The sequence below is a fragment of the Haematobia irritans genome, chromosome 2, assembly GCF_050003625.1.
Source record: "Haematobia irritans isolate KBUSLIRL chromosome 2, ASM5000362v1, whole genome shotgun sequence".
Classification (NCBI taxonomy): Eukaryota; Metazoa; Arthropoda; class Insecta; order Diptera; family Muscidae; genus Haematobia; species Haematobia irritans.
Window position 1 is genome coordinate 152,783,615 of NC_134398.1, and position 15,468 is coordinate 152,799,082.

The 15,468-nt window shown below is 32.5% G+C and overlaps 1 protein-coding gene across 1 annotated transcript in view; it reads right to left on the reverse strand.

Moving 5' to 3' along the window:
* Positions 1-1,525: 1,525 nt before the first annotated feature.
* The window catches only part of LOC142226582 (thioester-containing protein 1 allele S3-like), a 28,122-nt gene continuing 14,179 nt past the window's right edge, over positions 1,526-15,468 (reverse strand). The window contains exons 7-9 of the mRNA XM_075296679.1: positions 9,322-10,405; positions 2,197-2,721; positions 1,526-2,135 (exon numbers count right to left, since the gene is read on the reverse strand). Coding sequence (XP_075152794.1) covers positions 1,644-2,135; positions 2,197-2,721; positions 9,322-10,405 — 2,101 coding nt within the window. The 3' untranslated portion in view covers positions 1,526-1,643. The remainder of the gene's footprint in view (positions 2,136-2,196; positions 2,722-9,321; positions 10,406-15,468) is intronic.

Here is a 15,468-nt window from a genome sequence, read left to right on the forward strand (position 1 = left end):
CACCCATAAACATGTACCCTTAATTTTCTTAAATATTCAACTGCGGTTTATCTCCCATACCTATATCAATGTTACCCCACAAATGCTTATGTTTACTAATTCAGTAAGGGTGGTTTAGGGTATGATATAGTCGGCCCCGCCCGACTTTCTGCTTTACTTACTTGTTTTTATATAGTACCAACCTTCAAATGATTCGTGTCAAAATTTGACGTCTGTAAGTCAATTAGTTTGTGAAATAGAGCGTCTTTTGTGAAGCAACTTTTGTTATTGTGACAAAAATGGAAAAAAGAAATTTCGTGTTTTGATAAAATCACGCTCACGAAAAAAATAAGATTTAATTCTTACTCGTATGTTAACTGAAAGTAATTAAGCTCTGTAACTATATTCCATTTTTGAATTTTGTTACCTTTGCTGAAAATGTCGTGAGTCTTGTGAATTTGTCGTGAGTCACTGAAATTGTCGTGAATCGTGCGTGAACGTGAGTCTTTAAAAGTAATTCGTGCGTAAGCGTGCGTGAGTACTGGTTTTCATTTCGTGAATGTGCGTAAGTGGGGTTGGCTACCACACGTATCGTTAGTGAGCGTGCGTGAATAAATATTTGACTTCGTGAATGTGCGTGAGTGTGAGTGAAATTTCACTCACGCGCACACCTCTAATAGAGATAGCTGAGGCCTTAAAGATATCAAAGGAACGTGTTGGTCATATCATTCATCAATATTTGGATATGCGGAAGCTCTGTGCAAAATGGGTGCCGCGCGAGCTCACATTTGACCAAAAACAACAACGTATTGATGATTCTGAGCGGTGTTTGCAGCTGTTAACTCGTAATACACCCGAGTTTTTCCGTCGATATGTGACAATGGATGAAACATGGCTCCATCACTACACTCCTGAGTCCAATCGACAGTCGGCTGAGTGGACAGCGACCGGTGAACCGTCTCCGAAGCGTGGAAAGACTCAAAAGTCCGCTGGCAAAGTAATGGCCTCTGTTTTTTGGGATGCGCATGGAATAATTTTTATCGATTATCTTGAGAAGGGGAAAACCATCAACAGTGACTATTATATGGCATTATTGGAGCGTTTGAAGGTCGAAATCGCGGCAAAACGGCCCCATATGAAGAAGAAAAAAGTGTTGTTCCACCAAGACAACGCACCGAGCCACAAGTCATTGAGAACGATGGCAACAATTCATGAATTGGGCTTCGAATTGCTTCCCCACCCACCGTATACTCCAGATCTGGCCCCCAGCGACTTTTTCTTGTTCTCAGACCTCAAAAGGATGCTCGCAGGGAAAAAATTTGGCTGCAATGAAGATGTGATCGCCGAAACTGAGGCCCATTGTGAGGCAAAACCGAAGGAGTACTACCAAAATGGTATCAAAAAATTGGAAGGTCGTTATAATCGTTGTATCGCTCTTGAAGGGAACTATGTTGAATAATAAAAACGAATTTTGACAAAAAAATGTGTGTTTTCTTTTTAGACCGGGGACTTATCAGCCAATCTGTTAAGATTCGACCAAACCGAATTTTCTGCCGTATATACTTGTTCTTTCATTATTTCTTTAATATGGGTGATTTTTATTAATTTTAGTACAAAATAAATAAAAATATATCAGATAAATAAAAAAAAAAATAAAAAAAAAATTATATGGTATAAAAAGCTGTATCATGTCGATTTATATCGTAGTAATCATAAACGACTATAGAAGCCGCTTTACGATTGACAACATCATGAACTTTATCCGCCAATATTTGCAAGCAATTATTATTGTCCGAAAGAACCTTCGCAAAGTATACAACTACAGTGGTTTCGAAATTTTTCGATTCAATTCTTTCGATCAATTCATTATCGAGTAAATCATTGTTGTATTCTTCAGGTGATGTGTATCCGGAAGGAAGATTAACTTCCATGATGATCATATTGGTTGCTGAAACCATGGGCAAAGAAGCATTTTGAATATAACTGAAACAGATTTCCAAATGCATTTCATTGGCATTTAACTTCTTTGGCTTAGGTTGTATGAGGAAATTTTTAAAATTATCCACAGTGATGGTGTGGTAATGGTAGGCTAGTTGTAGTAATGCATTGCCCATACCAGTGGCTTCGATATCAATGGATCGTGTTAACTGCGGAAACTGCAAGATATAAAAATTACATTAGATACAATTTTTTTTTTTTAATGAATCTCAGTTTTACCTCTTCTGTTTGCAAAACCAGAACATTATTTGCATCCACATTCATAGCTCCGGTTTTCAAGACCTTGTCCTCCTTGTTCTTGGCTGAGTATTGAACTTTCACATTAAGATTATCTACTGAATTATATTTCATGGAATATTGGACCAGAGCTTGTAGACCCACAACTGTGTCATGGGTGGTTTTGAAACCTCCTCGTTCATTACGTTGCTCCGTTAACCACTTGACTATATTCTGTGCCACATTGGCATCTCCACTATTATCCTGGAGATTAGCCAATAGAGCATAGGCCGTTATTTCGACATCCTTTACACGATTGTTGTCACCTTGAGTCCACCATATGTGATCGGCCGATGATTGTTGCCGTTCATTTAATTTCTTCATTATTTTGGCGGCATTAGGATGATTGGCCGTTCTCATTGCCACTGATATAATGGACAAGGCATACAAGTCATCTATTTTATCCAGATGATTGTTGAGGAAATTTAATGCATTATCAATGGTTGTTTGGTATTTTTGGGAATATTTCTGAAATCGATTAAAAAAAGATAGGGGCTCAATTGAGGCTTTTGTGATAATATTAGGCCAAATCGGGAAACATTTACGCCAGTCTGAATCTTATCTAAATCTTAACTAAAATATTGCGAAATCATTGGTGCTGGGTGTGAAATGTAGATACGTATCTTAATTGTTAAATCTTAATATAGGTCGCCGATACTGTGCACATAAAAGAATACCTCAACAGACAGACGGACATATCTAAATCGACTCAGAATTTAATTCCAAGATGATCGGTCTCAGAATGGAGTTTTTTGGCATTACATACACTGAAAAAAACAGTGAACCCACCAGGAAGAAAACTTTCTGTTAATTTTAGAAAATTTTCAATATTTGTAAAAAATTTTAACTAAACAGTATTACAAACGCTGGCATCACGCCGATGTCATAAAAATAAGTAAATATTTTTCGACAAATTCAAGAAAATTTATTAGACATAATTAAGTTTTTTCACTTGTTAAAGAAAAATTTGTAGTTTGAAGGAAAAAATTGGAGTTCAAAATTACAAGAATGTCTTTAGTGACATACGAAGTTCATGATTAACGCATTCGTAGTACAATTTACAAATTTAAAGAAATACTGAACTATTTTGTGGAAGACACGAATTTAGTTAATCTTTATGCTTCATTTATGTATATTTTTTTCCTCGGTTTTAGTTATCTTAACTAACGTACGCAAAAAGATATTGCAGTAAAGGACACTTTCTCCAAACATAATAATTCCATAAACTCAAATAAAGTTAAATTGGCTTTAGTGAAATAGAGAGTTCACTTTTTTTTTTTGAGTTTACAAGTGCACCAACTTATTATAATGATCCGAAGATTTGATATTCGATCCGATTGAAATTTCGTACGCGATGTCAGTGTATGCTTTCTAACTATCGCACAAACCTGGGTCCATATCGGTTCATGATTATATTCAAACCTCTTTTTCTCCAGATTTGACTATGGACAATTTAGAACACAATATGGTATTAAAAGTGTTTAGAATATCTGGACTTTGGCAACCTAAGTATTTCAATTATGGATAACAGTCTTTAGCAGAACTTTGTCCGCCATTCCCCGGTGGAGTCTACTTAAGATTTGGCTGAACTTTCGGCCGTATCGGGTGACTACCGTGTGTATGGTTGCCAGTCAAAATTGTTTACTTATTTGTATAGAAAATTTAATTTCTATAGAAAGTTTTCTCAAATTTTTATAGAAAATTTACTTTTATAGAAAAATTTTCTTTGCTAACAAGTTTTATTTCTTAGAAACTTTCGTCAAAATTTTATTTCTGTAGAAAATTTACTTATATAGAAAATTTTGTCAATATTTTATTTCTATAAAAAATTTTGTCAAAATTTTATTTCAATAGAAAATTTTGTCAAAATTTTATTTCAATAGAAAATTTTATCATAATTTTATTTCTATAGAATATTTTGTCATAATTTTATTTCTATAGAAAATTTTGTCATAATTTTATCTCTGTAGAAAATTTTGTCAGAATTTTATTTTTAAAGATTCTTTTTTTAATTTTATATTTATATAAAAATTTGTCAAATTTTTATTTCTATAGAAAATTTTGTCAACACTTTATATTGACAAAAATACAATATTTATATAGAAAAAAAATATTATAAAGAAAAATTCTAACAAATTAGATTTCTAAAAATAAATTTCGTGTTGTTGCATTACTATGTAACAAAACGAAAGAAAAATAAGATTAAGGGGCTTGTAAGTTATATGAAAAGATGATGTACAGTGGGAGAAAAGATGATTCAATTTGTAAGAGGAAAGTTCCCAAATGTTTTCTCCATAAGGGGTTAGCATAAAGCGCCCAAAATTGAGTTATCGCTCCCAGAGAGATCTATACTAAAGGCTGTGGAAAGGTTCATTCGCCCGAACCGAAACATGTATAGTCCAGGCGTGTATAGATTTGTATCTGGCGTTTTCTTTTCAATAGCTCTATTAACCATGTTCCTTAATCTATATCTGTCCATAAAGCTCGAAAAATAATTGTATAACTAGATATAATGCATTTGGACGTCAATTGCCCGTTTCGGTATCAGGCTAACATGAAATATAATTATAAGGAAATATTTATATAGAATTTTACTTATAAAGAAAATGTTGTCAATATTTTATTTCTATAGAAAATTTTGTCAAAATTTTATTTCAATAGAAAATTTTTTCAAAATTTGATTTCAATAGAAAATTTTGTCATAATTTAATTTCTATAGAAAATTTTGTCAGAGGTTTATTTTTAAAGATTATTGTACCCTCCACCATAGGATGGGGGGTATATTAACTTTGTCATTCCGTTTGTAACACATCGAAATATTGCTCTAAGACCCAATAAAGTATATATATTCTGGGTCGTGATGAAATTCTGAGTCGATCTGACCATGTCCGTCCGTCCGCCCGTCTGTTGAAATCACGCTAACTTCCGAACGAAACAAGCCATCGACTTGAAACTTTGCACAAGTAGTTGTTATTGATGTAGGTCGGATGGTATTGCAAATGGGCCATATCGGTCCACTTTTACGTATAGCCCCCATATAAACGGGCAAATTTGGCTTGCGAATCCTCTAAGAGAAGCAAATTGCATCCGATCCGCCTGAAATTTGGTACATGGTGTTAGTATATGGTCTCTCACAACCATGCAAAAAATTGGTCCACATCGGTCCACTTTTCGAATAGCCCCCATATAAACCGATCCCCAGATTTGGCTTGCGAACCCTCTAAGAGAATCAAATTTCATCCGATCCGGTTGAAATTTGGTACATGGTGTTAGTATATGGTTTCTAACAACCATGCAAAAATTGGTCCACATCGGTCCATAATTATATATAGCCCTCATATAAACCGATCTCCCGATTTGACTTGCGGAGCCTCTAAGAGAAGCAAATTTCATCCGATCCGGCTCAAATTTGGTACATGGTGTTAGTATATGGTCTCTAACAACCATGCAAAAATTGGTCCACATCGGTCCACTTTTCGTATAGCCCCCATATAAACGGACCCCCAAATTTGACTTGCGAATCCTCTAAGAGAAGCAAATTTCATCCGATCCGGCTGAAATTTGGTACATGGTGTTAGTATATGGTCTCTAACAACCATGCAAAAATTGGTCCACATCGGTCCATAATTATATATAGCCCCCATATAAACCGATCACCAGATTTGACCTCCGGAGCCTCTTGGAAGACCATAATTCATCTGATTCAGTTGAAATTTGGTACGTGGTGGTAATATATGGCCTAAAACACCCATGCAAAAATTGGTCGAAATCGTTCCATAATTATATATAGGCCCTATATAAACCGATCCCCACATTTGACCTCCGGATCCTCTTGGAAGAGCAAAATTTATCCGATTCGGTTTAAATTTGGTACACAGAAAAAAAAGTGTCTCGTAAATTTAAGAAGATTTTTACAATAATTTATTACAAGAATTTTCCAGAATTTTAGTTCATTTTTCGTATCTTCAACGAAAATTAACTACTGGAAAGGAAATTTTACAAATTCTAAGTAGCAATCGTTTAGTTCATGGCCTACAAAATACGATGGAAATTTCCTTAAAAATTTTCTTAACTGGTAGTTAAAAATTCGTTTGTCATGCTATAAAACTACTTGTGAAATGTAAAGTACTTTCTAAATAATAAGTGCAATTTACTATAAGATTTTTTTGTATGAGAAAATATTCTTTTACGAAAAATGAACTTGAAAGTGGATAGCAATTTCTTACTGACAATTCCTATAGTCAATAATTGTTGGTAAAAATTTACCCAATGAAATATTTTTAGTTCACATGTAATTAAATTTATAGACATTTTCGTCAAAAATGGTAGATAACATTTCATGAAATTTTTGCAAATTTTAAGTTAAACGTTTCATCGTTCATAAACTGGTGTGCCTTTACGAATATTATTCTTAGAGTAAATTGCCAGCAGATGCGATGAACTAATGCACAGTACAGAGATCTTTATCGGAATAGCGGAATGTGATTAATGTAAAGATGATGTTACTTGAGTTTTGTTGTGTATACATGAGCGTGGGGTTGTTTTTATTTTTGTTCATTTAGTGGTTTGTGTGTGCGTGTGTTTGTTATTCGTTGATGGTTTTTGGCTGGATGAGGTGTTGTTTTCAATAAAGGCACATGTGTTTTTGTTGTTGTAGGAATGTTTTGGCTTTGCTTGGTTTTGTTTGGCATGCTTCAGTTGTATAGTTGGCGTTGGCGTGGGCTGTTGCATCTTTTGAGTAGGTATGCAACAAGGGAATATAAAGGCATGGAATATTTTGGATTTTTGAGACATATATTGGTGTTTGTTTATTAAACCTTTTAAATGAAAGTTATTAATATTTTATCGGTAGTTTAGAAAACAGTTATTAAGAATATTTAGTAAAAATGTTGAAATTGAAGGTGTATTGAAATTTTTATTATTCAATGAAAAAATTAATATTCAATTCCAGATGAATTTGGAAAATTTTTGTTATATCTCAGCGTACAGTTTAGTCATAAATTGGTAAGTGTTTTTTTAATATGGCTTTCTTTTAAAAAGAATATTTTTTATGTATATTATTATATGTTAATTAATTTTCTTGGAAACCAGTTTAATGTTTTTCTTTGTTGTAAAAGCAATATTTAATTTCAGAGCAACTCCAGATGGATTCGAACAAATTTAAAAAATAGAGAATTGGTAAGTTTTCTTTTACAAATTGGCTTTCTTTCAACTAGAATATTTACATTTTTATCGTCAAAATTACAGGTTTTTAATACCTTATTTTAGTATTTCTTTAAACAATTTTTTTTAAAACCAATGTAATATTTTTAATGTAAAAAACAAATATTTAATTTCAGAATAACCCCATAAAAATTTTGACAAATGTTTAGTACTCCTTTGCTTGTAATTTAATAGTGAATTGGTAAGGATTCTTTGACTTTCTTTTAACCCTGGACAGTCATCCTTTTTTTTGTACATTAACGTCATCCTTCGTCATTTTGACTACGGCTGATTTCAAGACGCTATAATTTTCATCGTGAGCGAAAAAGTGAACCAAACTTGAATTTATTTTCTTATTCAATTTGGTTTTAATTAGTACAAAACAAAAATTCATAAAACAGTCTAATTAGTATAACTTAAATTTACCATTTCACAATAGACTAAAATGCATTTTAAATCGATAATGAAATTACGTGTCGTCATTTTGACGAATGATGACTGTCTAGGGTTATCAAGAATATTTGGTTTTTTATGCATATTATTATTTTTTTCATTAGATTTTTTGAAAACCTATTTAATAATTTTATTTAATGTAAAAAATAAATATTTAATTTCAGAGTAACCCAAATTTTTATATTTCCCCTCAGCGTACAATTTAATAGAGAATTGGTAAGTTTTATATTAAAACTTTGGCTTTCTTTCAACAAGAATATTTATTTTATTATATCCTTCACATCGATAGCAACACAGTTTTATGAGTTTATTTAGAATACTTCATTATTTCTCTAATTGTTTCAGGTACAAATTTTATGAGATACGTTTTCCAAAGAAAAGTTGAATTTCTTCCACCATTTGATAAAATGCCCCTAAATATGGTAAGTTACAAGCTAAAATGAAGAATTAAAAATTATATTTCATTACACGATGTTCATTTTTAACAATTTTCATTATTGTTTCCATTTTTTTCCAGCAAGATATGTGAAAAAATTACCTACGATGAATAAAAAAGGATAAGTCAAAATGTCCAAACAGCGAGTTCAAATGAACTACTCTCTGTTCCACGAGGTCATCATTTTTATTCACAAAAAACATTGTATTAAGAACTTTCATCATAAGTTTTTATAATAAAGTACTTTTGCTTAAAGAAAGTTTAATTTTAATTAAAACGGTTTGTTGTTCCTTTAATTATTTAATTTCTCTGTACTACGGAATGACTGATTTAAAAATAGTTTAGTCGTCGACATTTTAAAGAGACTCTTAACCAATTTTTATTATCGGGTTTCCCAAAAAATAAGCAAGAAACCAAAATAATACAGACTTTTTAACTTGGTAGGGGTATATAAATCTTATGGCATTGTAAAAATGAACTAAAATACAATGTTATAGATGAACTAAAATTTAAGAGAATTATAAACTAGACAAGTTGAAAAAAATCTTAAGGGCTAAATCATGGTCAATATTACTACAGTTTAGTTCATTTTGCAATGGAAAAGGGTTCACTGTTTTTTCAGTGTATACCTGAAGTTACACAATTTTATTTCTTTATAAAATTTGGTAAACAATTTTGACTAAATTTTACTTCTATAGAAAATTTTGTCAAAATTTTATTTCTATATAAAATTGTGTCAAAATTTTATTTCTGTGGTAAATTTTGTGAAGGTTTTATTTTTATAGAAAATTTTGTCAATTTTTTTTCTATGGAAAATGTTGATAAAATTTTATTTCTATATTTTATTTCTATAAAAAATTGTAAAGTTCCTCTTAGTTGGAGAGGAATATCTTACAAAATCTACCAAACCATCATGAGTTCTACCAATTTATTCAATAGCTACCATTTCTGGTAGAATTCTACTAACTGTGACTTACCTTTTCCTCCAAGAATGTCATCAACACGAATGCAGTGTGACCAAATCGATTTTGCTGAGCTGGATAGAAGAGATAACCAGTATAGGGAAAGCTGCCATCGTTTAATTGAGCTTTTGATAGATATTCCAAACCGCTTTCTAAGATATGAGCTTCAATATTAAGATACTTTGTAGCCCTCATAAAAAATCGTATGACGTAGGCAGTTAGCCAAGTACTGGCTTCCTTATCAGTTCTCTGACCAAATACACTGTAAGCTCCATTGCTGTGACGATAGGACAATTGCTGCTGATAACCATTTTCGATAAACTTTTTGGCTTTTTTCACCAATGCTCTTTGTTTAAAATACTGACCAGTGGCTTTCAAATATTCTAAGACCAAAATATTTGGGGCAAAATTGACCATATTTTGTTCACCACAACCAGTGGGTGCTAATACCAATTCATTTAGATTTTTAATGGTTGGAACCATATTATCACCACCCACCGAGAGGGTTATGAATTCAGATTCTGGGACTATATTTTGAGGAATCTTTAAGGGAAATGTAACATTAAACATTTGTGATGGTTGTACACTCATAAGAAGGGCTTTATTACGGCGAGTTGGTATGCCTTCTGGTTCAACTCTTAACTTTTGTAGAATGGCATCTGATGATACGCCATTGGTGGCCGTTATGCGTAAAGTTATGTCACCAACTTCTTTGGGATTTATTAGAAAACTAGTACTGGTAACTGTTTGTGCTGGCAAATCGATACGTTTTATGCGTTCCTGATCGTCAAAACCTTTCTCCGAATCGAAAATATTTGATTCCATGAAATAGAATTGATGATTCTCATTGTAGAGTTTTACTTCGGTATTCACACTTTGATCTTGATAATTGTTAACTAGAATTGAAATGGTCACAATTTCACCTCGTTTTACCGAATACGGTAGATTTAGACTAATAAAAAATGGCTGAATGGTAGTGATATCGGTAGGTCCATCAACAATGCCGAATCCACTTTTTTCATTTATCGAAAATGCTGTTATGCGCCATGTGGTTATGGTATCGGGAATTTCTAATGACAGCTGTGTAGTTTGATTTGTTCTGCAAAAATATAAAAATGAAATGCAATTTGGAAATTTAAAGACTCTGGCAAAAAATTCTAAATCGAAGGGAATTCAAGAGAAAACTGTAGAAAACTGTTCAATAGAGAAATAAAGTTTACTTGGATCCAAAGATTTTGACCTTCCCTTAAGGATTTTGGTATTGATTCCGAGCCAAAGATGCGGCTTTTTTAAAATAAAGAAATTTTTTAGCGACCTAGCTGGCTTTATATTTACAACCAATAAAAATTAAAATTAGGTTACAAATACATTTATCGATACATTTATCGAATTTTCATTCTATTTTTCCGGTATATTAATAAAGCTATTCACTTACAAAAAAATGCCAGTTTAAAAATCCAAATTATTACGGATACTTCAAAGTACAAAATGTTTTCTTAATTCCAAAAAACTTTAAACCAAGGACGCTAAATCCTCAAAATAAGTCTTAGCCTACACCCAAAAAAAAGTGAACCCACCGTGGAAGAAAATGTAGGTTTATTTTAGAAAATTTTAACTAAAATAGTTTTCTAATTGCAACATGTTACAAATAAGTTAATTTTTGTCATATTGAAGAAAATTTATTAAAAGTAATTAATTTTTTTCTCTTGTTTAAGAAAATTTCATATGTTGAAAGAAAAATTGGATTTAAAAATTGTTAAAATGTCTTTAGCGCTATACGAAGTTCATGACAGGTACAATTTTAGTAAAATTTACTCATTTGAGAGACTTATGAAATCAATTTAAGCAAACTTCTGCCATTTTAGGAAAATATGAACTATTTTATTTTTTAGTAAAGTTGTGCACTATATTTGTATGCAACTTTATTTCTTATTTTTATTTCACGTCATTAAAGTTAGCAAAAATTATTCACATAAGGAACATTTACTCATATTGTGCAAAATTTAACTAAAATCAACTAATCTTCATGAACTAAAATAATGTTCAGTTGGCATTAGAGCCCCTTTTTCTGGGTGTATAGTTGAAGCGTTTCTATCTTAAATCTAAAGTTTCAATATTTCAGTTAATTTAAGGACAATTTCTTTAAATCCAAAATGTGTTTCTTTACTTTAAGGAAAATTAGCCTTGGTCCAAAGACATGTGACTTTAACGGATAGACCCAAATTTGCAAATATTGTATCCTAAATTTAATGAAAAAAATTTTTTAAGCAAATATTATAAACTTTATTTTAATTAATTCGTTCTTTTAAAGAAATTTGTCCTTAATATTTGGTGAATTTCGCATCCTAAAATTTTGGTTGCGTAATCTTTAATATCACGTAAATATTTTTTTCAGTGTAGGAACAAAGTGCTATCACAGACTAACGTCAATCGTTCAATGAGATGACTGAGCTGCCACTTCTATTGATGCCTTACTACAAGACCATATAAGGGTTCGGTAAGGCGGATGAATTAGCATTAAGGGATTTTTCTCTTCGTAAAACGAACGAAAAATTTCGTTAAAAGTACGAAATTTGTCATTGTTTTACAAACCAAAGAAACTTTTCATTAAAAGTACGAAATATTTCGTACTTTTTACACTTTTTCGTAGTTTGTAAGAAAAAAATTCGTACTTTTATGAAGAATCTTCGTACTTTTTATGAAAAATCTTCGTTCTTTTTATGAAAATATTTCGTACTTTTTATGAAAATATTTCGTACTTTTTTTCAAAAATGTTCGAACTTTTAGAAAAAATTTTATAGTCGAAAGTGCATATGGGTGTAGTAACAAGTGTGAAAAATGTCAACACTACTTTACATCTTAAGTTTTTGAATAATTTTTTGTTTTATTACCCAAATGAGAAGTAGCATACACGCAAAGAAAAAAAAACGTTTGGAAAACGTTACCGAAAACGTTTTTCTTTTGTTAGAGTTTTTTGAATTGCTTCGAAAAGTATACACTGTTATCACCAAAAAATTTGTTTGTTACAAAATTTTTATTTTTTTGAACCAACAACACAGTTCATTTCGTTTATATCAAACACTGTTCTTTTCTTAGATCTTTAATAAGACACATTTTGCAGTTCATAGTAAAAATTTAATATAGTAGAATGTAATATTGTTTTTTCGTAATCTTACGACCATATCTGGAATATACGGTAAAAAAAAAAAACTTTCGTCGAAACAGGGATCGAACCCACGACCGTTGGCATGCAAGTCGGACGTAGCAACCACTGCTCCAAGGTGGCCAACTAAATGTATTTTTCTGTTAAATAAACTTTGTTTAATCGGCTCGTGGGCGCCGCAAGCTATGCTATATAAATATAACTTATATGAGTAATTGTCTATTGATGACAATAACGGCTACATGGCTCAGTGGATAGTGTGTTGGATTACAAATTGCATGGTCCGCGGTTCGGTTATCCGTCCAGGCGAAAGGTAAAAAAATTTAAATTTATAAAATCGTATAATATCTTTTACATTGTTTGTGTCGTGGAAGTGAGAAAGATGTGAGGGAAAATGCAATTAGGCAGAAAAAAATTTTTTTTGAGTTAGTCTTTATGAAATTGTTTTTACATCCTGGAAAAGAATAAAAGTTTATCACAAAAAGTATATACTTTTCTTCCAAATACACTTCCTTTCAACGAAAAGCAAATGTTTGTCTAAAATTTCGTTTGGGAGGAAATAATTATTTTTTTGCGTGTAGACATACATAAAAAAATGGAATAAAGCAATGCACTAAAACAGATTATCAGAGAAAATTTTATGTCGCGAACGGAAATTTTACAACTTCAATGAAATTTCTTCGTTATTTTAAAGAAAATGTTTCGTACTTTTTATGAAGAAATTTTAACGCAGAATTTTTCGGTCCACTTTTACGTATAGCCCCCATATAAAGGGACCCTCAGATTTGGCTTGTGGAGCCTCTAACAGAAGCATATTTCATCCGATCTGGCTAAAATTTGGTACATGGTGTTGGTATATGGTCTCTAACAACCATGTAAAAATTGGTCTATATCGGTCCATAATTATATATAGCCCCCATATAAACCGATCTCCAGATTTGGCTTGCGGAGCCTAAAAGAGAAGCAAATTTCATCCGATCCGGCTGAAATTTGGTACATGATGTTGGTATATGGTCTCTAACAACCATGCAAAAATTGGTCCATATCGGTCCTTAATTATACATAGCCCCCATATAAACCGATCCTCAGATTTGGCTTGTGGAGCCTCTAAGAGAAGCATATTTCATCCGATCCGGCTGAGATTTGGTACATGGTGTTGGTATATGGTCTCTAACAATCACGCAAAAATTGGTCCACATCGGTCCATAATTATATATATCCCCCATATAAACCGATCCCCAGATTTGGGTTGTGGAGCCTCTAAGAGAAGCATATTTCATCCGAAATTTGGAACATGGTGTTGGTATATGGTCTCTAACAATCATGCAAAAATTGGTCCACATCGGTCCTTAATTATATATGGCGCCCATATAAACCGGTCCCCAGATTTGGGTTTCGGAGCCTCAAAGAGAAGCAAATTTCATCCGATCCGCCTGAAATTTGGTACATGATATTGGTATATGGTCTCTAACAACCATGCAAACATTGGTCCACATCGGTTCATAATTATATATTGCCCCCATACAAACCGATCCCCAGATTTGGCTTGCGAAGTCTCCAAGAGAAGCAAATTTCATTCAATCCGGTTGTAATTTGGAACATGGTGTTAGTATATGATCTTTAACAACCGTGCCAGAATTGGTCCATATCGGTCCATAATTATATATAGCCCCCATATAAAACATTCTCCAGATTTGACCTCCGGAGCCTCTTGGAGGAGCACAATTCATCCAATCCGGTTCAAATTAGGCACGTGGTGTTAGTATATGTTCGCTAACAACCATACCAAAATTGGTCCAATCACACAAAAATTGGTCCATATCGGTTCATTTCTATAGAAAATTTTGTTAAAATTTTATTTCTGTAGAAAATTTTGTCAAAATTTTATGTCCACTTTGTCAAACTGAATTACATACGTATTTGATCGATCTTTTTTGATTTAATATATACCACGTATGGACTTACATACAATTTAGAAGATTGTGTTAGGAGGTTTTAAGATACCTTGCCATCGGCAAGCGTTACCGCAACTTAAGTAATTCGATTGTGGATGGCAGTGTTTAGATGAAGTTTCTACGGAATCCATAATGGAGGGTACATAAGCTTCGGCCTGGCCGAACTTACGGCCGTATATACTTGTTTTTCTTTACAAAAATCATGAAATGTGAAGAAAGTTTCATTAAAAGTAAGAAACTTTTACGAAGAAAAATTAATGTAGAATATTTCGTAGACGTTTCGTATATTCGTAAAACGTTCTTCATAAAATTTACGAAAATGAATGAAAATTTCGTTGTTTTAATGAAGAATTCACGAAGAATAATTAATGAAGAATTCTTCGTAAAATTAACGAAGAGAATTCTTTTGGTGTATATAAACGCACCCTGTACGATAGTTTATTAAAATCGTTTGAAAATTGAGTGCGGAATCGTTCAGGCTAAATCGACTCTTTATGGGGTCTAAAATAAATATTTCTTACAGATCAAAGTTGTTATACCCTAACCACTATGTGGCTTACAGTACCCAAATATGAGATACATTTAAATATGAAGGTATATCTAAATCTGAATCGCAATTTTTGAATTATATCGGAGAGAAACTTAGGCCACTGGTGGTCATAGGAATCTAACATAGAACGCGCGAAAGAAATCTGAACCGATATCGCCAAAATACAAAATCAATAGGGATTGATTCAGACCCAAATTTGAAGATGAATAAACTAAAAAAGCTTACACTTTTATTTCAAAAGAATAGGGTATAGACCATTAGACGGACAGACGTACAAATGCACATTGTTAAATCGACTCTGGGGGGAGGCCCTGGGCAATGTTGTCTCATCTGTCTTCTAGGTGTAGCCAATATGTCACACGGTGAAGGTTACAAAAATCTTAAATTTTGGGGTCTTTTGTCCTACACAGAGAATGAAGCCGACCCATTTTCGTCGGCGGTGGCTTGACGGTTAAGCCGATATAAATTTGTATATTCGGCGGCGGACAATTATC